This window comes from Oreochromis niloticus, linkage group LG22 (assembly GCF_001858045.2).
Source record: "Oreochromis niloticus isolate F11D_XX linkage group LG22, O_niloticus_UMD_NMBU, whole genome shotgun sequence".
Classification (NCBI taxonomy): Eukaryota; Metazoa; Chordata; class Actinopteri; order Cichliformes; family Cichlidae; genus Oreochromis; species Oreochromis niloticus.
In genome coordinates, this window is record NC_031985.2 from 5,579,887 (window position 1) to 5,603,081 (window position 23,195).

At 41.3% G+C, this 23,195-nt stretch overlaps 1 protein-coding gene across 1 annotated transcript in view; it reads right to left on the minus strand.

Moving 5' to 3' along the window:
- The window catches only part of LOC100707037 (chloride channel protein 1), a 55,982-nt gene extending 36,418 nt beyond the window's left edge, over window positions 1-19,564 (minus strand). The window contains exons 1-12 of the mRNA XM_005457545.4: window positions 19,447-19,564; window positions 11,332-11,635; window positions 11,116-11,247; window positions 10,767-10,895; window positions 9,711-9,844; window positions 9,522-9,599; window positions 9,344-9,422; window positions 8,940-9,065; window positions 8,439-8,523; window positions 5,983-6,084; window positions 5,735-5,819; window positions 963-1,118 (exon numbers count right to left, since the gene is read on the minus strand). Of these exons, the coding sequence (XP_005457602.1) occupies window positions 963-1,118; window positions 5,735-5,819; window positions 5,983-6,084; window positions 8,439-8,523; window positions 8,940-9,065; window positions 9,344-9,422; window positions 9,522-9,599; window positions 9,711-9,844; window positions 10,767-10,895; window positions 11,116-11,247; window positions 11,332-11,635; window positions 19,447-19,497 (1,461 nt within the window). The 5' untranslated portion in view covers window positions 19,498-19,564. The remainder of the gene's footprint in view (window positions 1-962; window positions 1,119-5,734; window positions 5,820-5,982; window positions 6,085-8,438; window positions 8,524-8,939; window positions 9,066-9,343; window positions 9,423-9,521; window positions 9,600-9,710; window positions 9,845-10,766; window positions 10,896-11,115; window positions 11,248-11,331; window positions 11,636-19,446) is intronic.
- Between the last annotated feature and the right edge of the window lie 3,631 nt (window positions 19,565-23,195).

A 23,195-nucleotide genomic window follows, 5' to 3' on the forward strand; every position in this document is an offset into this window, starting at 1 on the left:
CTGCTGTCCTCTACTCTGACATTGTCTGGATGTTAATGACTTCGCCCATTAATTTGTATGGGTGAGAGCAGTTTCTGCACCTGGGAGCAATCTTAAAAAATGGCCTTGGACATTAAACGATCATTTCAAAGTCTGCATAAGATCTTTAACCAGACAGCCATCTGTATTCAAGGCCAATAGACGGCTGTCAGGTTCTTCATCTTTTTATCCTTTGTTCACTGGTTTTTGCACCAGTCATTGTCACCGAGCTTTATAGACACTGGATTTGTTTGTATCGGTTAATAGTCTGAGTTTCACAATGTTATAGACCTATCGCTCTGCTTGGCTCCTTTGAACATCTGATGTTTGTTTGAAAAGACTTTACCTTGGTCCACATCGCAGGTTTCTTCTTTATTAGGATTTATATGGGTTGTTTGCCCAGCTTTGTGCAAACTGTGATTCTTTTACAGCATTTCATCAACTTTCTTGCTGATTCATTGTCATCCCAGCAGCTAGTCCAGATTTACACACACATCTATGCTCGTAAAATATTTAAGCAAACCGCTAAGAAGACAGTGGGAATTCTGAAGCTCTGGGATTTGTGTGTGTGTGTGTGTGTGTGTGTGTGTGTGTGTGTGTGTGTGTGTGTGTGTGTGTGTGTGTGTAGCTGCACTAAAGAAAACCTAAGAAAGCTAGAAGTGTTGGCAGGCTGCCAGCTCTGTTGACCTTGAACAGGAAGAAAAAGAAGAAGACAAACACAGATGTCCCCTTCACCAACACACAACATGAGTGACCTGCAACAAATGTCCCTAACGAAGAGGAGGATGATGACGAAAATGCTGACGTCAGTCGGAGCCTGCCTTCCAACACAAACACACACACGGTGTCACAAACGATCTCACATAAACACGCAGATGCATAACGCAACTTCGCACAAATACACAGAAAGGATGACAAAACAAAATTTCCTAGCAGTCACAAACCTTCATGAGGAAGAAGAGCACCAGAATGACAAAGACGCTGACATCAGGGTGCAGCCAGGCAGCAGAGCGGCCCAGACCGACCGGTGGAGGAGACCCTGAAATCTTTGTCCATGTGAAGTTGTCAAACAGAGAGTTGATGCACTCTCTGGGCATCAGCTGGAAAGAAAGAGGACAGAGGGGGAAATGAGGTGAGGAGAGGCAGAAGGGACAAAATCTGAGACAGATGGGCAGAGAGGGGAAACTGGTGGTGGAGGAGAAAAGCAGAATATCTACAAATGTACGTGATTTAAATTTAAGATCTTTTTAAAGCCACTTTAAATAAAATGTGAAGCCAAACCTGCATCAAGGTGAAAATGTGAACACTTCGATATCTGTTCAAAATTAACCATAACATCAAAATTAGATGAGTTTAGGAAAATAAATTAAATTAGTTTAATATTGTGAAAATAAAATTAAAAAGATAACCTTTGACACAAGTTGATTCATAATCATTTCCATGCAAACTTAAAATTTGCCTTGACAAACAGCAGGCTTGGCTAAAAAAACTTTCTTCTTTTTATCAATTTTTTTTATCGATTTTTGCATTTTTAAGTTCAAAGCTGTAAAATCAGCTGATAATCAGACTTCCTGTTAATCATTTTTACCAAGTAACAACCTCCAGTTGTCTAACAAATATAGTGACTTTTTCCTGTGGCACACACTGCAAACTGTATTCTGTATAAACTTCAAGTATTTTATCTGATGGTTATTTGTGCGTCATGTGCGTTTGTCCTTTGCACAGTTCATGAGTGCAGCTTGCTAACCAGGATTGCAAGTGTTAGATGATAAATTAGCACTGCTTATTTTACATATTACAGTGAATGTGACCAATTTCATTACACAGTCTGTAGTTTTTTATATTTGGGAGTTAGTCAAACTTAACAATGCAGTCAGAAATCTGTGAAATAAAAAAGTACACTCACACTTTTCATTTTCAAAGTGTGACTTACAAAACGTTTTTTTTTTTTCAAAGAAACAGAGGATTAGAACACAGGGAAGATATGTGTAAGAGGTCGTCTACACAAAACAAGGGGAGAAGGTAAAGCAAAAAAAGGACAGGAAGAGAAAATATAAAAAAGTCAAAAAGGAGAGGGATATAAGGGGAAGTTATAGCAATAAAAGGTGAAAATAAAAAAAACAAGAAGGAAATGGTGAAGGGAGGGAGGAAAGTAGAGCAAGAGGAGGAGGAAAAATGGTTAAAGGCGGAGTGAAATTTAAAAGGAGGATGAGGGATAAGAAGGAAATGGATACGAAAGAAGAGGAAGAAGTTTAAGAGAGAAAACGGGAGCAAAAAAGTGAAGTGAGGAAGAAAGTCAAGTGAGATAAACAGGCAGGAAGTCATCCAGAAAGCTGGAAGCAGACGGGTATGGGTGGCCGTGTCCAATGAGTCATTCACTTCTGATGACTCATGAATGACTAATTCACTTCAACCGTTTTGCTCCACATTTGCATAGATGCCTCTGAAATTGCTCACAGGAACAAAACGCAGCGCCTCCCGCATCTGCATAACGCCACTGCGGGGGGAGAAACAGCACCAACGTCATGTTGATTTCTCTACTTCTGTATTTCCTGCTCGAGTTTGGCTCGAATCGCGGTCCCTGAAATCCACCGTTTGGAGTGTGAGTGGAACTGTTGAGGTTCTGTGAAAGGCTGCTGTGGGCCTCTGCAGAGCTCGGATGTAATAGGCTTCCCTGCTGCTTTTTGAAGTTGCGGGTTCATGTCTGGTTCACAAACCTTATAGCATTTAATCTCCTCTCAGTGAGTTGCTTCTTCTGTCACTTTGCACCGAGCTACCACGTTGGATTGGAAGGATTTCATTCCCCAAAGGGTGTGGATAAAGTCTTTGAGGGTAAGAACAGGTGTCTGTCAAACATGGACCTGTTCACCCATTTATTTATTTTTTTCCTGAGGAGAAATGATTTAAATTTAGGCATCGCCACACTTCACTGTGTTAAAACCCACAGTGTGTCTTCATTAAAAAGGTGTGACGCATTTCTACAATGAGTGTGTGAATCATGTTGGGGTGTTACTGACTGACATATGCATTAAAACACATACCTGGTTCACACTAAGTGGTCTATTCTGAGCGCCTGTGAAACACATGATTAGCTTTTAGCGCTGGGTGGGTGAGCTGTTGATCTTTTCTCTTACCTTGAAAATCCATTTGCACACAGCAGGGCCACAGATGTGCATTAATATGGTGAAGATGTTCAGAATATTGCACGTAGGGATATGTGCAATATTCTGATGTATAAGGAAAGCAAGTTTTTAAGGCTAAAATGGTAAAACAGAATATACAGTGTTGTGCAAAAGTCTCGAACTACTTCTTAGTTCATATTTTCCCATGAAAATGGAAACAGGTGCAGACATACATTAATCCACAGTGGTGGTCAACAAACTGCCAAGCAGGCAGGAATAGAAAATGAGAGAAAGGAGAGCAGCAGAAGGAGAAAATGAGTAGAGTCAAAGGCTTAAGTATAAGAAGGAAATAGACCGAGTATAACAGAAAAACATGAATTCTACCTCACAAAACACAGGAGTTGGTTTATAATCGAGTAGGTTGAGTTAGTTTGGTGCGTTCTCAGTAAGTCTTTGGGTATCAGAAAAACGTGATTTCTTTCTGTGTTATTTCTATAAATCAACCAATTTTGTCAACTGTTGACACACATAAGTGTAGCATTAACGTCTATGTTAAAATATGTATTGTTTGACGGCCGTGGTGTCTCCTTCCATGCCAGGGAACTTTGAAAGTCTGGACTCCAAGATTGAAAGACTTTAATAAGTGAAGAGCCGTAAACACTGACACAGCTTTCCCAAAAAAATACAACATAAAACTACAATTATTCACATTATATTACTGGATCATACATTTTGCCCAGTCCTGTGTGGCTCGTGCTTCACAGTCAACCTTACAACAAGGCTAAAAACTGATATGCCAAATTTTTATATCAATTATTAAAAACATTAGGGAGGGGATGGGTAGCATTTTCTGCCTCAGTGAGTCATGCTGACTTAGGCTACATCCACACGTACACGGCTATTTTTGAAAACTGAGATTTTCCGTTTTCGTTTAAAAAAAAAATCCCGTCCACACGTACAGTTTTGAAAAAAATCTCTCTGTCCACATGTAAATGCAAAAAATGAAGTCAAAAGGTGTCAAGAACATGCCAAATCCTAACCGTGAAGAAATGTTGGCCATTCAGAAGCCTGTGAGGGAAAGAGTAAACAGGCCCTCACAAAACCTCAAGTACTTCTGATAAGTAGCAGTTTTTCTGGAAAGGCAGCTAATTTTGTGTTACTTTTCAAGTGCCTTCATCATTTCAAGTGTTAATAAGTAAAGACAGTATTTTGGATTTTGTCTCACTGGCTCTCTTGCCCGGAGTTTATTCAATAAAGAAACAAACTGAAAATTTCACGTTAGTCTGAGTGATTCACAATCATAAGACATTTTAATTTTTTAAAAATTACATTTATTCAAAACCGACGATGACGTTGGCGTCGGGATTTGGGTTTTAAGAGCGTCTGTGTTTAACGTAGAAGTTCACTCTGAAGCCTCTGTCTTTGTAAATGGAGGGACAGTAACTGCATGTTTATATGTAAGCATGTAAAAACTGCAGATAGTCAGATTAACAGCAACAGTATTTTGTCTCTATGCACCATTGTAGAAATTCATCTCATGTAAACAATAACGTGGTTTTTAAAAATCTCAGTTTTCAGTGACCCAAAACACCATTTACGTGTAGATGAAAGGTCCAAACGCATAGAAACAGATGCCCATGTACGTGTGGACGTAGCCTTAGATAAAGTAAGCAAAGAGCCAACTGATACACAGAGAGCAGAAATACACCAAACTCCATGAATCCCAGTGGACAAATATGGGATAAGATGGGAATGGAGCTGGGAATCAACTTTTAATTTCTTTTCATATTTGCCATCAGAGAAAACACACTCGTTTTCACACCCGTGTTGAAATCAAATTATAAAGTAGTATAGACTCACTACAGTCATCCTCCTTAATATTCAGTAACACGAACGGGTTGTGGTTTGTTTACTTTTCCTTTTAGGTCATCGGGGGTCGGACTGAGTTGTTCCGCAGGCCAATTCAAGCCCTCAGGCTCTATTTTGCTTATGTGTGCATTCGGGTGTCTCATTATTTTCCAGGCTTCTGCCTGACTTTGCTAAACAGTGAGAGAAATTTGGCTTCAGGCAACCAGTGAATAAACTTCTTCTATATATCTGAACACTTTTCAGCCTTTTACAAACTTAACTGAATTCATCTTTGCAGTCTAATTACACTGCATGATTAAAGTTTGTCTCATTAGTGCTCAAACTAAGTGTTGATGTAAGCGGCACCCTGCGGCACCCAGAGGTCACGGTTTGTAAATACTGAACTTCAAATCCCAAAACTTATGTGATGTAACATCAGTGGAGGGGACACAGCAGGCTCATATTTATCATGGCTACTGGTCTGTGATGATGCTTTGCACCAAATGAAACCGAAGATCTAAGAGACCACTGGTGCCTGCTTTCTGTCGACTTCAGGCCAAAGAAGCTCAGATTATGCTTTCGGGTTACGATACGATTACATGAGGATGGTTACTGGACATGAAAACTTTGTGTTCTTGATGTGAAAACAAATGTGTGCTAAAATAAATAATTTGGTATGTAAAACAATTTTTTAATATTCTGGTGTGCTTACATAATAAACAGGACAACAAGCTATAAACTCTGACCTCTCCTGCCATGAACTGTCCAAATCCAGGTGGAAAGGTCAAGGTGGCGATTATCAGCGTTACCACAGCGGGAAAAAGCAGTCGGCTGGAGGGAAAACAAAAGGAAAGTCAAACCTCTGTGAACGAAACAAGCACCAGTAATTATCCTGATCATACCTGTGCATTAAAGTAATTAAAGTACCTACAGTAAGGCACAGGCAGCACGGGCTAAAGTAAATTAAAAGCTGCCACAGCAAAGAGAGGCTCACTGTTTAGTCAGGAAGCGGGTCATGGCATTGGGTCTTCTCATAAACAGCACCACCTGTCTGTTGAGGTAGACAAAGAACGCGCCGAGGAACCCGCAGAAGATCCTGTACCAACGAGAAAGTCGGACACTCATTAATTACAGCCTTAAGTCATTTATATTATATACATGTTGCTGTCATACATATCAGCGTAGTCTCAAGACATTTGTCCAGTGTCTGATGTTACATTGGGCACTACTGGTAGTTTTATTGGCCAGTGGGGGAAAAAAGGGGATTTTGCTTACTTTATAATGCAGTTTATATCGTGTAGAACAGAGGCATCCAACTCCAGTCCTCGAGAGCTACTGTCCTGCAGCTTTTAGATGCATCCCTACTCCAACACAGCTGAATCCAAATGGTTGGATTACCTCTTCAGCATGCCATCAAGTTTGGCAAAGGCCGGATAACAAGCCATTCATTTGATTCAGGTGTGTCGGAACAAGGATGCATCTAAAACAGGGGTGTCAAACTCCAGTCCTCGAGGGCCGGTGTCCTGAAACTTTTCAATGTGTCCCTGCTGCAACACACCTGAATACAATTAGCAGGTCATTAGCAAGACTCTATAGAACTTGGCTGCATGCTGAGGTGGCAATTCAGCCATTTGATTCATGTTACAGCAGCTCATGAGTGAATGAACAAGGTGCAATAAAAGTACTGTTAGAAGCACATTTTTCCAAACAGTTACATTTACTTAAATTTACTGGAGTTGAGTTAGGGGTTGCCACCTCAGCATGCAGTCAAGTTCTATAGAGTCTTGCTAATGCCTACTAATTTTATTCAGGTGTGCTGCAACAGGGACACATGGAAAAGTTTCAGGACACTGGTCCTTGAGGACTGGAGTTGGACAGCACTGTGGAACAACACTGCACTTACAATTAAAAAAGTAATAAAAGCTTTAAACTAAATGTCACGGAAAAGATTCATATTTAGGCTTTCTGAGCAGTTGGTTTGCCGTGTTTTTTTATACTGGATGGTTTAGATCTATGAAAGAAACTTCACCTGGTTCAAAGTTGTGGTGCTGCTTCTTTACTGCTTAGCACATGAAGCAAAGTAGCCTCAAACAAAATCAATCAGCAGCCCCTCAGCAAGTAACTGCTTATGACCGAGTAACTAAGAATCACCTTCATTTTCTCACGTCAGTCTAACTGTAGCAAACTCTGTGTAAATACTCATCAAGTAGAGGAAATCATAAAATAACAGCTGCAACTACATTTTTATTATTCGACTGATTTACTCCATTTTCAGTCTGGTCCCTGAGGACATGTTTGGAGATGCAGAGTGAAAATGGTCAAACATGTATACTCTCATCCCAAAAGGTTGATTCTGTTCACCTGGAACTGAAAACGCTACGTCCAGATGAACAGAATCAACCTTTTAGGATTTACTTACCTGGATGATTGAGCATGCATCAAGACATACATACTCTACTCACTACTTCATTAGTTACATCTTGCTAGTACCAGGTTGGGCCACCTTTTCCCTTCAGAACTGCCTTAATTCTTCATGGCATAGATTCAATAACATGTTGGAAACGTTTCGAGAGAGATTTTGGTCCACATTGACATGATGTCACAGAGTTACTGCAGATTTGTCAGCTGCACATCCATGATGTCCACCACAATCCAAAGGTGTCCTATTAGATTGAAATCTGGTGGCTGAACTCATTGTCATCTTTTAGAAACCTGTTTGAGATTACTCGAGCTTTGAAACATGACATATTATTCTGCTAGAAGCAGCCATCAGAAGATGGACACTATGTGATCATGAAGAGACAGACATGGGCCCCAAAGTGTGCCGAGAAAATATCCCCCACACTATTACACCACCACCAGCCAATGATACAAAGCAGGACGGATCCATGTTTTTTATGCCAAATTATGATCCTGACATCTGAATGTTGCAGCAGAAAACGAAACAAATCAGGCCAGGCAACATTTATCCAGTCTTGACGAGTTTTAGCCTCAGTTTCCAGTTATTGGCTGACATAAGTAGCAGCTAGTCTGGTCTTCTGCTGTTGCAGCCAAACTGTTTCAAACATATTGTCAGGGTGAGCTCTTCTACATGTAACGACTGGTTGTTTAATTTACCGCTGCCTATCAGGTTGAAGCAGAGTGACCATTCTCCTCTGACCTCTGACCTCTGCATATTTTCTCTTTTTTGGACATTTCTCTGTAACCCCTGCAGATGGTTATGTGGGGAAAATCCCAGTAGATCAGCAGTTTATGAAATATTCAGACCAGCAATTATGCTACAATCACAGTCACTTAAATCACGCTTTTCCTTATTCTGATGCACTTTTTTGAATTACGTTATGTTGAGCATGTCCAAATACTGGTGAGTTGGATTTATGCCTTCACAACGAACAGGTGTACCTAACGAGGTTGCTGTGGAGTGTGTGTGTCTGCTTTCTCTTTGCTCACCCAATGACGGCAAACGCTGGCAGCTCCTGCAGATCAAAAGGGAAATCCATACGAAAGTTCGTCCTGAACAGAGCTGTAATGGTTACTGGAAGCAAAAGAAAAGAAAAAGTGCCAAAATTTATACCCTCGGCTTTCAGTTCAGTTCATTTAAATAATGAACTGGAGCTTGTAGTTATGTTAGTACTTGGACTAATATCAGATAACACATTTACTGTGACATACAAACACAAAACTAATATGTGGTGTACTGCAAAGTCACAGGAATGTGTTTGTACAGCAAAATGATTGGTTAAAATTTCACGGAGACCCGATTGAGGCACTGAAACACTCTGCTGCTACATGAAGGAGGAGATCGCCATCTAGTGGAGGGAGAGTGCTGTAGCTACAGTACACACACGTATTGTCAGTGTCAATATAAAGACATGACACTTTGCTTCGTGGAGAGAGGGCTCCCTCTAGCTCATGTCTTGGAAAGTAGTACATATATATTTGCACACATACCTGCATCTTTATTAAACACGGATAACACTCTGAATATGAAGGCACTAAATGTAGCAGCAAAGTATCCTCTCCAGTAGTTTCTTACAGCAAAGTATGTAGATGTTACCTCTATGCTGAAGAGCACACCTGGTGGAGGAAGAAAAAAAGAGCAGAGAATTAGTCACGTATCAGATGTGTACTTCAACCGTCACACTACATTTAAAACTCCCGCAATATGGGAAACTGACTGTAGATGAACATAAGAATTCAGATATTTTCAGTTTTTGACTTGGAATTTCAGTTTCCTGTCTGCACCAGACTGTGATGAAAATACCCAAAGCAGAGGCCTGACTGTCTTACATGCACTCCTGAGAGATATGAGTCAGACAAAGAGAGCAGAGGAGCACAGGGAAAAGGATGTGTACCTCCAAGCGGAGTACCGAAGCAGCAGCCCACCCCGACAGCACAACCGACCGTCAGGATGTCTGTGTAACAGTATGGATTCTACTGATCCAGAGAGAGGAGGAGTCAGCATTGAAGCAACATATAAATAAGGAATATTCAATCAGAGGGAAATTCAAGTGTTTCCTGACATCAGCTTACCTGATAAACTCCTGAAAAAAAGGACATGAACCTGCTGAGAACTGCTGCACAGATGCTGGCAATGTGAACAAACGGGCCCTGAGTGAAGGAATGGAGCATAAAAAGGTTAATAAAATTTAAAAAAATGCAATGCTTAGATTAAATGAAACAGCCCGCGAGAAGCTTTTTAATTTATCTGGGTTGACCCACCTCTTTGCCCACAGGCATGCCGCTGCCCAGAGCAGCCGTCAGACCAATGACTTTGGCAATGAACGCCTTCAGAGTCAAATATTCCTTTAGTACCACACCTCTCAGGATGGTCTTCAACTCTGGTATACCAGAACCTAGAACAGAAGGGTTATATAACAAAAAATACTAATAATAACTGTTATGAACCTTTTATGACTCGACACACTTTCCTTTACACTTGTCTCAGATGGCTTTGGTGCTGCTGTTTTCTGAATAATTTGTTGCAAATTATCAATTCATTTTCATTCAAGGGCATCAAACATTTCTGCAAGTTGCATTTTATGTCAAATGCTGTTTGCACAAATAATTACAAGTTTTCCTTTGCAGTTAGTTAGTGATGCTTGAGGGAAAAAGCTACATCACAAGTTTGCCAGCCAGGAGCCTGTGGTTCATTTATGTTGTGTGTTTGTTGTGCTTTGTTTCACTTGGTGGATTCTTTCTTATTTCCCCTTCATTGTGCTTGCTGTTTAGGTTTAGACATCAAATCAAATCCACTGTATTAACCATATGAAACACAATATTAATTGCACACAAATGTGAGAGGTCTTTTACAAACGTCCATATGTGCCAAGGCACCAAACCCAAGGAAAACCTTGTGTCTATCTGCGAGACAACAAAACAGCAGTACTGTGTGACACCGCGAGAACGAAAACAGACAGAAAACAATAGCAATGCAAAAACTTTCCTCTGTAAAGCTGCTGTTGGGAATCAAGCATCATAAAAGGCTGAAAGTGTGGAAAATGACAGAATCTCTTCTCACGGATTAGCTTAGACGAATGAAAAACTATTTTGTTGACTGGTCGGTTAATGGTTGGAGAGAAAATGAGTTGGAGATGTTCTCCCTCAGCTTCAGTTCCCTATTTTTTTCTTAATTTCATAACCAATAAGAACCCAAATATTTGATCCTGTCCCAGTATTTAAGAGTGCAGACTAAATTTGAAATGCACTTTTAAATCTATGGATTACACGTTAAGGTAGACAAACACACAGAAGCATGAGAAAGACAGGGGTACAGACCAATAGCTTGAGGGGAAACCAGGTGACAGAAGAGGGAGGAGAAGAGGATAAACATCAGGGGATAGGATACCCAGGCCAGGTACTGCAGGGGGATGTTCCCTCTCAGCTCCCCGTGAATCCACTTATAGGCTGATGCAGGAGGAAATTTAAGGAGGAAAAGACAGTGAGTGTAGAGGCAGAAGAAAACAAAACCAAAGTAAATTAAAAGAAGAAGTAAAAGAACCAAATTAAATGGATAGAAGGAGAGAGAGGAAGGGAAATGTTTCGATATTAGAAGAGGACAGAAAACGCAGGAAAAAAGGGTTTCTTGCACAAACACCTGACTTGTGTTTTTGCTTCACAGTCCTACCTTGTAGACTCTTTGCACTGGCGTAGTCCATTGTCCAGCTGACCAGTGCCATTGTTATGCCCAGGAGAACCAGGAAGATCCAGTCCTCTCCCAACCTGGTCACAAGGAATCGCTGCACTCGTGCTATGCAGTCTGCAGAAACCAACACACCACAGAAGCATTAAACGTGGCACTCACACGGCATCATTTCCTGTCTTCACTTTTACCTCATCTCACCTCTACACTTGGAGTAGGAGCGCTTCTTCTTCACAGAGGACGTGAGGTCGGGCTCAGCTGTTTGCTCATCAGCAGCGTCGGTCTCCATGTTGGACTGACGCCTGTTCCTTTGCCTGCTGTAGTAGCTGTATTGATGGCGGCTGTGGTATCCATTTTGGCCACGGCGCCCATGTCCGTGTCCGTGCCGTGTCCTGGCATGGCTGCAGTGGTGGGTCCGATGTTTCTTGATCTGCCTCTCTGTCAGCAGGCGTGTGGCCTCCCGTCTGCCGGAGCCTCCTTGGTTTTCTTGGTACTCCCCATAGAGCTGCCAAATGATCAGTAAACCGATCAGCTAACAATTTTTGTCTTTTCATGACTCATCCATCAGACATGAACATGCACAGGTAGTTCCTGAGACAGTGAAAATGAGGAGTGTTTTCTCTTTGGCACCCTGGCAAAGAAGGGTTCACTTTAAAATTAGACAGGACCACGTGTTGAGCCAAACGGCTCTAATGGAAACGGAAACATGGGCTCTGCCTCTAGATTTATCACCGCTGGACAGACTCCATGAAAACTGTCGGGACATCTGGGGAAGAGATTAATTCTCATCTGTCACTCCCTCTGACGCTCTCACCGGCACATTTACAAGTCTCTGGGTTTCACTTCAATAAAGACCCGAGAGGACTCAAAGTGGTGGCAAATATATGTAGTGCATGATCTACAGACAAAAACTCAGATTTAAGTGTGTATGAGCACATCAAACACATGCAAATCAACCTAAACATGATTTTTTTTTAACATACAAATCAAATTGTTTAGATTTTCAAAAAGCACCCTTTGCACATTAATGTCTAAAAATATTTGTGATTTCTGATCATTTTCTTCATTTCAGGTTATAAAATGTGTGCACAGATCAGAGACCATTTTCATTCATTTTCAGCTCCACACAGATTCATTCATGCACGATGCACTTAAATGTTGGGGGAAACTGGGACACCTGGGCTTTTGTAAGATTGATGAGTTAAATCAAAGTGCGAGGAACGTTCTTCTAACTAGTCCATCTGGCTTGTCACTCCTACACCCGCCTATAAATTTGGTTCATAAGTCTGGATAAATATACTGCCTGCGATTGGCCAAGTACATCCTGTGCAGGGTTGTCCACAGATACTGACATAGATTCTGCACTACACACACACACACACACACACACACACACACACACACACACACACACACACACACACACACACACACACACAACCATGTGTTTGAAACAGAGAGCTGCTGAATTGATGGTGAAAATGTCATTATATTGCCCAAGCCTACTTTATATATAAATATGTTGTTTTAAATGAGCCACTGCTAGCTAGAGGACAGCTCTTCTGCTGGCAAATTACACAGTAATTGCACAGACAACAGAAGACCAATGGGGGACAGACTAGCAGCTCATCATTCGATTAGGCATAAACTAAATAAGCCATTAGAAGTAAAATGTGTTTATATTTAAATATTTTGATGTGCACATCTGTGAAATTCTTTTACATGTGTTCAAAGTCCGTCCTGTCTCACATGCTATCAACAAATATTATATCTGTATCTAAACTACATTTTCACTGTACACAGGGCAAGTTTGAACGCTGCAAAGGCTGCTATCATAATTCTTACTTTATTCTTTCTCAAATAGCTGAACAGTTTAGGACTAGTTTGGAGTGCTGCATCGAGAAATCAGTCTCTGTTTTCAATCGCTAACTATTGTAAACTGTCATCTGCTGCAAAACCAAACGGAAGAAAAGTGCATTCACACTCTGTGGGAAGCTCATTTCAATGAAAGGACAGACAAAATAAAGGAAAGATTATTTGTAGTTAAAACACAGAAGCAATGCTGCTGAAAGGAAAGCAAAAATCACTAAACTGTAAATGCAACAAACAGACAAACTACACATAGTGTAGCCATCTTAGTGTTACTACATACTGACAACAAATGCTTTGGTGCACAGTCAATACGCTCATCATATTCATTCTCTGATGTCATGTATTTACATCATACAGCTGCAAATAAAGAGTATTTTTACTAGTATTTTTTATATAGTATTAAATCACAATCTAACAATTTACTAAAACTAGTATTTGAAAGTAAAGTTTGACTTCACTTAATGTAATCTGAGTGTGAAACCTTTACCATGGTTTCACTCTGTTATGGTGCAAATGTGATGCAAATGTGTAAAAACCTCCCTGACAGGTGGATCCGGCCTAGTCGTCACCACAGTCAGAAAGGTTGTGTATTCTTTAAATTTCATTTTCACTCCATAGATACAAAAGGCAGAGTCGATACAGAGATTCCAGCTCATTTACCCATTTACACTTGAACCATAAGAAACTCCAGCATTGCCCCACAAATACAGCACCGAGGCTCATATGTGCTCCTGGTGCATGAACAGCAGACAATAGCAACCCAGGAATATAAGCGACAAGCTGGTAAGTTGTGCCGACACTCTGAACGTCCACGCGTGATCCTTTCAACACCTTCTGATTTAGCAGGTTCACGGACAGGCCGACTGACGGATGGATGGATTTAGATACACAGACACACGTGCACATAAGGCGCTGGACATGCTGTGTGTCTGTGTGTGTGCATAGATGGCAGTCAATGCATGGTGAAACCTGAGCAGCATAACACACAAAGTACTGTAACTGAAAGCCTGCACACAGCACAGGCTCAAACAACAGAGCACAGGCTTAAACAACAGAGCAGGGCACGGACGTCTTGGCTCAGAGCTCATGTGTTAAAAGTTAAAAAGATGCTTTGTGCATTCTACAAAAGGAGTTTCTCATCATTCCCATAACATGCAAACAGATGGCACAAAGGAATCCTGAATTAAAATCTCTGAATCAATACTATAACAGAAAAAATGTGGAAAAATTGGTAATTAGGATGACAAATAATAAAAACATTCTGAATTTAAGAGATTCAAATTGCACACATACTAATGATGTGTGTGAAGTTTTTGAGTCACACTTCATTTCTTGTATTTTGCTAGGAAAAAGGATAAGAGGCAAATAAACTTGGACAAAGAGTATACACGGCAAAAACCGAGGTTGTAGAATTCCAACGAGCATGAAAGTTGGTATGACTGCCTTTATTCTTCAACACAGCCTGAACTCTCTCAGGCAAAAAAGAGTCATATCTGAGTATTAGTGAGACGGTAATGCCACGCATTGACAATCCTGAGTGCAACAACAAGACAAACCCAGTCACTGAGAATGAGAGCAGCATGTTAGCCTCCAATGACAATTTAGCACCCAGGAAGTGAGCTGCTTCAACACCCTGCAGCGAAGAACAAAATATGTAAAATATGCAATAAAAGCACTCAAGTTAAACACGGAAACAACAAACAGGCTAAGAGGTGCATGAGCATATGAGGGTGAGAACTGGTGATATGCAACCAAAAGTAAACAAATGACTGAGTTGAGGACTGGCTAGCTGCATTCCATGTGACAGGAAGCAAACGATGGATGGATTAGTGCACTACTGATGCAATTACATGCAGAAAATGAAAGCGTTCAGCAACTGGTTAAAAAAACGTTATCCAAGGAAGAAGTTATGTTAGTTACTGTTTTTAAAAACAGTGTTAAGCAGTTATTTTTACATCTAATTTCTAGGGAAAATTCTACCTAGGCCAGATTTGACTTCTGCTGTGTCATTGCTGCTACAATGTTGCTGCTGCTGACACCTTGTGGCAGTAGATTCACACTTGGCAGTATCCAATCAATAGAAATGAAGGCCTTAAAATGCTCTTTATTTATAACTTGGCATCCTTAGCCTTTTCCTCTTGCTTTCCTTCCTTAAAAATTGCTTCTTGAAAGCCTGAGATGATTTATGATGATTTATTTATGATGAGCCAATTTTAGTTGGCTCAAATGACCAACTAAAATTGTTTCTTTGCTAAGTTGTCTGTTATGTGTTGACACAACATTGATTCATCCCTTGAGTTAAGTGCTTAAATGATTCATAGGTCAGTGTTAAGCGATTAAGTGGAGTAAGAAAAGTAAAAGGACTAATGAAAAAGCAGCCAACGTCCAAAGAAAAAGTTTGAAAGACCTTGAGAAATCCCGGAGAATTACTGCTCAAGACTACTTTTAAAAATTCCAAGAACATCCGGCTGCTTGGAAGCAAGATGTAAAGACATGAGGTGTGGTTCAAGACTTGTGCGCAGTACTGTATGTTGTCAGAAATCTGACACTGTCCCCTTTACCTCTTTCCTGTTTTCCTCTTGACCACTGAAACTCTACTCTGCACTAATCACTTGTGCCCCTTCCTTCACTGCACCCTACTCTTATTCCTTTCTTCACCACTCTCTCTCTTTGCCGGTGAAACACTACTCTGGGCTAAATTTAGGACCAGTGTGATCCAATATTCCTCATTACACTTCCCACACCTCTCTCCCACCATCAGCGTACCTTTCAATGCCTCATCGTATTCCACGGTTTTTCCTATGTCTCACATTCATTTACTCTGTGTTCTTCTAACTGCTTTGGGAATACATCAAAAGGAAGTATGAAGGGATTAAAACTGCTCCAAAACACTCTCAGTATATCAAAGACAGACGTACCTCTGGGTCTGAAAAGTGGGACAATTCCAAAAAAATGCAATACTTCTAACAGCCAACAGGGAGCGACTCTTATTAAGAAAAGACGTCCATTTTCATAACAATCAATAGAGAAATAAAACTACTTGTCCACTGATTTATGACCTCAGTAAACACTTTGTTAATGAGCTTATGGGCTCAGTGGTTAGTTTTGAGACTCATTTAAAAAATTATATATTTTTTTCAAATTATATAACATTTATAGAGAATGACATGTCAAACCTTGGCTGATTAAAAGTGTGGTTACTTTGTGATTGACAGGTCATCACCATATATGCACGCAGTGTCCAGGTTTTTAAGTCAGATCGACCTCTTAACTTGACAAATATTTTAAATATTTTAAATGGGACAAATGCCTTTTTGATCTGTTGTCACTGCTTGTTGGCGTAAAGCACCTACAGCTGGACAGTGGGAACTTAACCTCTTCTAATAAGGGGTTGGTAGTGCCAGCCAGGATAGACTGGAACTGGGGCACCAATCTAATTCAGGATGGTTTTACAGGCTGTCACGCGGCGAGAGGCGTGGTACGCCCTGGACAGGTCGTCAGCCTGCCGTAGGGCCAACACAGAGATAGACAACCATTCACACTCAGATTCACACCTATGTCCAATTTAGAATTGGACTGTGGGAGGAAGCTGGAGAACCCAGAGAACCCACGCAAACGCGGGGAGAACATGCAGACTACACACAGGAAAACCCGGCCAGGTGGAGGAACAGAGATGGAGCTAGGATCTTCTTCCCGTGAGGCAACAGCGCTAACCACTGATTATCTATACAAATATTGCAAAAGAAACTGAATGAAATTGTCATATTTTCTGGGTATTTTTGTGCATTTCATAAACAGAATAGAAAAAAAAATCAGGTAACCATAAATCTGATGCATTTCCTGTCTCTAACCACACTGTTCTGGAAGATAATTAGAGGTTATTTTTGTTCTTTTTGTAATATTTTTTCCCAACTGAATCATGTCACATCATGAGCAGGTATGGCTCTGTACAGAGAGGGATTTATATAACTGAATGTGAGTTAAGCTACTATATGTCATCATCTGAGTCAAGCCCAACGCATATGAAGCGCTTCTGAAATAGAGGCCGGTTTAACTCCATGCATTCTCTGCATGACTGCCAACTCTCCGGCCACGTGTCCCGTGTGTGTAAGAAATCGCTGTCAAAATGTTTTTATTATCAAATAAAAAAAAGGACAAATAAGATGTTACCAAAGCTTGCACAGTATCCAAAAGCACAAACGCACACACTGACAGATTAGATAACTGTGCACTGTCTCAGATACTCATAGGCGTACGATTTCAACAGCCATTAAATTCTATAGGTCACTCTGATCACCAGCCTTCACATTCCAGCCTTTCAACACCACTGAGGCAGTGCTGCTGTATGGCTTAGTCTGTAAGAGTGATTTTTCTAATATATATATTTTTATTTGCTTTTAACTAACCATGATTTAAGCAGGAAAATGATTCAGGAGATTAAAAAGACAGCACTGCAATCAAAGGTAGCTTCATGGACGAGTAAGTTAAAAATACAGAAAGCAAGTATAAATAAAATAGACCTTCAGAAAGGTCTGAGAGTGTTCGGATTTAAATCCTAATTTGATAGACTTTAAATATTCAGCAGTGTAAAGTAAAAATACAAGCTACCTCTAAAACGTGTGATGTCACTTAAAGGAGTCGTTATTTTTGAAAGCAAAGAATGTTTATTTCCATCTAATATAGCATGAAATTGAATTCATGGATTCATCACAACAATTTTCAGTGGAGTATATGGATAAGTGTATAAAGGCATATTCTCAGCAATCATCACTCTTATGTTCCACTGTTTGTTACCTAATGAACATTTATGATGTTTACAGACTGTTAAAACTGTTATCCTGCCGACTGAAGCCAAAACAAGAGTTTAGCATTTCTCTTCTTAATACACTGAAATACACTCATGTGTACTACTCCTTTCACAAACCAGTACAATGTGGCATGTATCTGTCAGTAACAGCATGAGAGATTTCAGTTTCTTAAGCTGGAGATTCAGTTGTGTACCAGGGTTTCTAACTTTTCTTATCATTATATTATTCAATTTCATTAAAAATCAGACATCATTTAGAATAAATGATTCAATTAAACCATAACTATCTTTGACAGCAGTGGTCCCCAACCCCCGGACCATGGACCCGTAGCGGTCCGTGAGTCGTTTGGTACCAGGCTGCGAGATTTGAGGCTCAGGTGTGAAATTTATGGTTTTCAGGATTTGTATCGGTTTTTATCATTATTCTGTTATCATTTTTATCGTTAACTAGGTTTCCCTGGGTCTTTTCCTGTGTGTTATGAATAAAGCTTTTTTTTTTTTTTTTGTAGCGGTACTGGTTTTATTTTGTTGTATTTATCCGTGACACCTTAAAGGCCAGTCTGTGAAAATATTGTCAGACATAAACCGGTCCGTGGCGCAAAAAAAGGTTGGGGGCCGTTGTTTTACAGCCTGTCCGTGACATCAGAAGAAAACCAATGCACTTTTCCCCACCATGCTTTTCCTTATTTTCTGCCATATTTACTGTTAAAGTGTCAGACGCTTACATTACACAAAGCCAAATTTGAACTAAAGAGATCAGTGTTTGCACAAGGGACCAGTTTTGCACGAGGAAGCTCTTCATAAGAAAGTTGGTTTAGAAAGAGAGGGAAGGGAGTTCGAACAGCTTGCTTCAGACAGGGGATGAACTGAGCTACAGCAAGGCCAAGACCTATGACATGAATCAATGAATCAGCTATGAATCAATGACAGCCATTCTAACAGAATAAAAATATATAGTGTCACTGATCCACCTCAAAAAGCTGAACTTTTGCATATTATTGTATAATCAAAGCTGTAATGAAAACCCGCCAGATGTTGAGAGACGCTCTTCACACTGCTTTGTCCCAAAAGACACGAGCAGCCACATGAACGGTGGAGATGAGCAACGCTGCAAATGCATGGTCAGGTTTCCCCTCTTTGGAAACATATGGACAACCACCTGGGACACACACATGTACACTCACAAAAACCCACTAATACACACAAACTGTTGACATACACATGTCACAGAAGCCTTTCCTACATGTGCAAAGACCAAGCAGGGCTTAAGAAGCGAGGCACAGAGAGGGTAGCAAACAGGTGGCCAGCAGAGACGGTAGGAAACAAGTAGCGAGACAGCGTCACAGTGTGTAAGTGCATGCCACGCTCAGGGGCGAAGGAGCTGCACAGCATCTGAGCACCTGTTTGCACGCCCGCGTGTTCGATACTGTTGTTACACATCACCTTGTCACATGCTGTTCATTCACAAGAACGCAGATTAGTGTGGATAGGCACTGACGATACAGGTGCGTTATGCAGGACTCCCGCAACAAAACTGCAGACACATGCTAGATATGAAACATCGAGGCTGGTGTACAAATGGCACAAGGACAGAGAAAGACAGAGCAAAAGAGAAATCAAAGAGAAGGGACACTGACCAGGGTTTGCTTGTATCTAAGAGCTTTCCTTTCCGACGCATCTGCAGCCATTGACACACTGTCACTGACCCAAAAATAAACCCACCCGCTCACCGTCTGTCTCAGCAATACCAGTACTGCTCTGGACGCACAGCCAGGACGCGCTTACACACAAACACACACATACACACATACACTGAAAGGCATGGATTCACACCACACACACTAACACAAATAGTTCCAGCTGGGGTTACCCCTGCAGTACTCCAAGCTATCTGTAAAATGAACTCAGATTTAATGAGACAGACTAAATACCAAGTGAATAATATATTAACTGAACTATATAGTTGTTGCTCAACATTTAAAGAGCTGCAGGCCAACCAGGTCATGAAAATATGCTCCCCAGTGTTTCTTTGGAGGAGATTCCTGGTCATTGAACCCTGAGATAAGATGTTATTAATTCATCCAACAGCAGTCAGAGACCTGTTTTTGTAGATAAGATGCAGTTTTTAAAAAAGCCACTAATTAGCTAGCTACTCATTTTGACTGCCTAGTTTAAGTCTGATTATCAGTGTTAGAGGTCACTGCTGTGTTCTGGGGAGCTTGCAGGAGTGCTCACAGACATATTCAATCTGTCCTTGGCCCACGCTGTGGTACCGGCCTGCTTCAAATCCACCTCCATCCCGATACCCAAAAACTCCAACCCATCTAGCCTCAATGACTACCGCCCAGTAGCCCTCACCCCCATCATCACTAAGTGCTTAGAGCAGCTGGTCTTAGCACACTTCAAATCCTGTCTCCCCCCCCACCCTGGACCCCCACCAATCCGCATACCGCCAGAACAGGAGCACAGAGGATGCAGTCTCCATCGCACTGCACTCTGTCCTCTCACACGTGGACAACAACAACACCTACGCCAGAATGCTCTTTATAGACTTCAGTTCAGCATTCAATACAATCCACCCCTCACAACTCATCAGGAAACTGACAGACCTGGGCATCAGTTCCCTCATGTGCAAATGGTTACTGGACTTCCTGACCAACCGGCCCCAACATGTCCGACTGGATAACCGCTGCTCATCAACAATCACAATGAACACCGGTGTACCACAAGGCTGTGTGATGAGCCCTTTCCTCTACTCCCTCTTCACCCACGACTGCAGACCTGCTGATGGTTCCAACACCATCATTAAGTTTGCAGATGACACCACGGTGATTGGCCTCATCAGTGACAACGATGAGACCGCCTACAGGGAGGAAGTGGATCATCTGGCTGAGTGGTGCGACACAAACAACCTGCTGCTTAACACCGAGAAGACTAAGGAGCTCATTGTGGACTACAGGAGGAATGCTGACCCACATCCACCCATCCACATTAAGGGGACGGCTGTGGAGCGTGTGAGCAGCTTCAAGTTCCTGGGAGTCCACATCTCCGAGGATCTCATCTGGATGACCAACTGCTCCAAGCTGGTCAAGAAGGCTCACCAGCGCCTCTTCTTCTTGAGGACTCTGAGGAAGAACCACCTGTCCTCAGACATCCTGGTGAACTTCTATCGCTGCACCATCGAGAGCATCCTGACCAACTGTATAACAGTCTGGTACGGGAACTGCTCCGCCTCGGACCGGAAGGCGTTGCAGAGGGTCGTGAAAACTGCCCAGCGCATCGCCGGAGCACCACTGCCATAAAGGACATCTACAGGAAGCGGTGTCTGAAAAGGGCTGGGAAAATCATCAGAGACCCCAGTCACCCATCACATGGACTCTTCACCCTCCTGCCCTCTGGGAGGCGCTACAGGAGCCTCCGGACTAAGACCACCAGGTACCGGAACAGCTTCTTCCCCACAGCTGTCAGACTCCTGAACTCTGCCTCCTGACATCTGACCCACATTAAACTCATGGACTGAACATACACACACCCACAACCACCTACACACACACACACACAATGGACAACCGTACCCTCATACACACAATAATAACATGGACTGAACCACCACTCACAACCACTAGCACTTTATATAGCCTCTGTAGAAATTATCCACATATCTCACTTATCTTAACTGCACTACTGTATAGCTCTGTGTAAATAATCATTCTGTACATACGATAATTTTTAATCCTGCAACTGTTTATAACCTGCATAGTTCACATTTCTGTATAGTTTTTTATTTCATATTTCTGTATAGTTTTTCATATTTGTATCCTGTACATAGCTTGTACTCACTACAGCCTGTACATACTTATAGTTATAGCATATTCATAACATACTTCATACCGTGTACATATAACATACCATAATAGACCCATTTCTGTAATATACTTACATATCTATATTATTGCTAATATATATTGTAATATATCTATATCACTAAAGCACTTCTGGATGGATGCAAACTGCATTTCGTTGCCCTGTACCTGTGACATGTGCAATGACAATAAAGTTGAATTCTTTTCTATTTGTGTTTTCAGTGCTAAATAACAGGTGGTGAATGCAAAATAGTTCCATTTTCAGCATGGGGGCATGTTTTGTTGTTATGCAAATTTTGTGAAAACATGCACAATAACAACGGTGTCTTTTCAAAACTCAGACAAAAGAAAAGCAAAACAGTCCACCTTACATGTAGACTGTTTAAGTACAGAAATTCAAAATGATCTGCAGAGTCCTGTCAGCAACAAGGGACCAAAAGAGAAGCTTTCAAAGAATCTGGAAAGATGTAAACTAGCCATAAAGTCTCTCATGTGTTAATCAGCAGTGAACACAGTCCAGCATGGTTTATGGCTGTGTTTGATCCCTGTAGAGCCTTAAAATGGCTGAACTGGTTTGCTCTGTTCTGCAGTCACAAGTGAAACTGGGTTATTCAAACTGGAATGAGGAAATAAACACTGGGAGATTTGTTTTATAACAAATGAAACGCTTTAAAAGAAAGAAAAACTGGCTCAAAATCTAGACCTGAAGTGTTAGAATGAAAATGAGGAACAAGTGAGTTTGTTAGGCATGCCTGTTCAACTGATTGTCAATGCAAATATCTAAACTGTGAGTTTCATGGCAGCAACTGGGTGCATTCAGGCAGTGACATAAAGATGACCAGCTCTCTGGCTGAAAATGCGCTGCTGATGTCAGAAAACATGGCCAGACTGGTTCATGTTGACAGGACAGCAACAGGAACTCAAATAACCATTTGTTACAACCAAGGTATGCAGGTATTTAACCAGGGAGCACAGCTACAGCAGCAGAAGACCACACTGGTACCACTCCTGTCAGCTAACAACAGGAAACTGAGGCTATAATCCATATAGGCTCACCAAAACTGGACAACAGAAGAATAGAAAACACACTGAAGATTCACATGATCTATGCTGTGGGAAACTGATGCAGTTCTGAAGGCAAATGGGGTCTAATGCAGTACTACCATTGCTGCTATAATTTCTCTCTGCGTGGTCCCTGTGACACACTCCCAACCTGTCCAGGGTTTAATCTGCTTCCAGCTCTATGACAACAGGGACACACTCGAGGCCTCCAGGGACCCTAACTTGGATAAGCAATTAAGAAAATGGATGCAGGGGCATTACTCTTGTAATAATCAGGTGTATATTATAATATGCTTACCACAGCATTCTGCTTTGCTGTGACGTGTAGCTGCTTTTCTTGGAGCGTGTATGGCTACAGCATGTGGGGTATAATATTTAATGCTGTATTATAAATCAAGCTTCACACATTGGAGTAATCTGCAAACACACATTTACAGAATTCAAATGCATCCAAAAGGTGG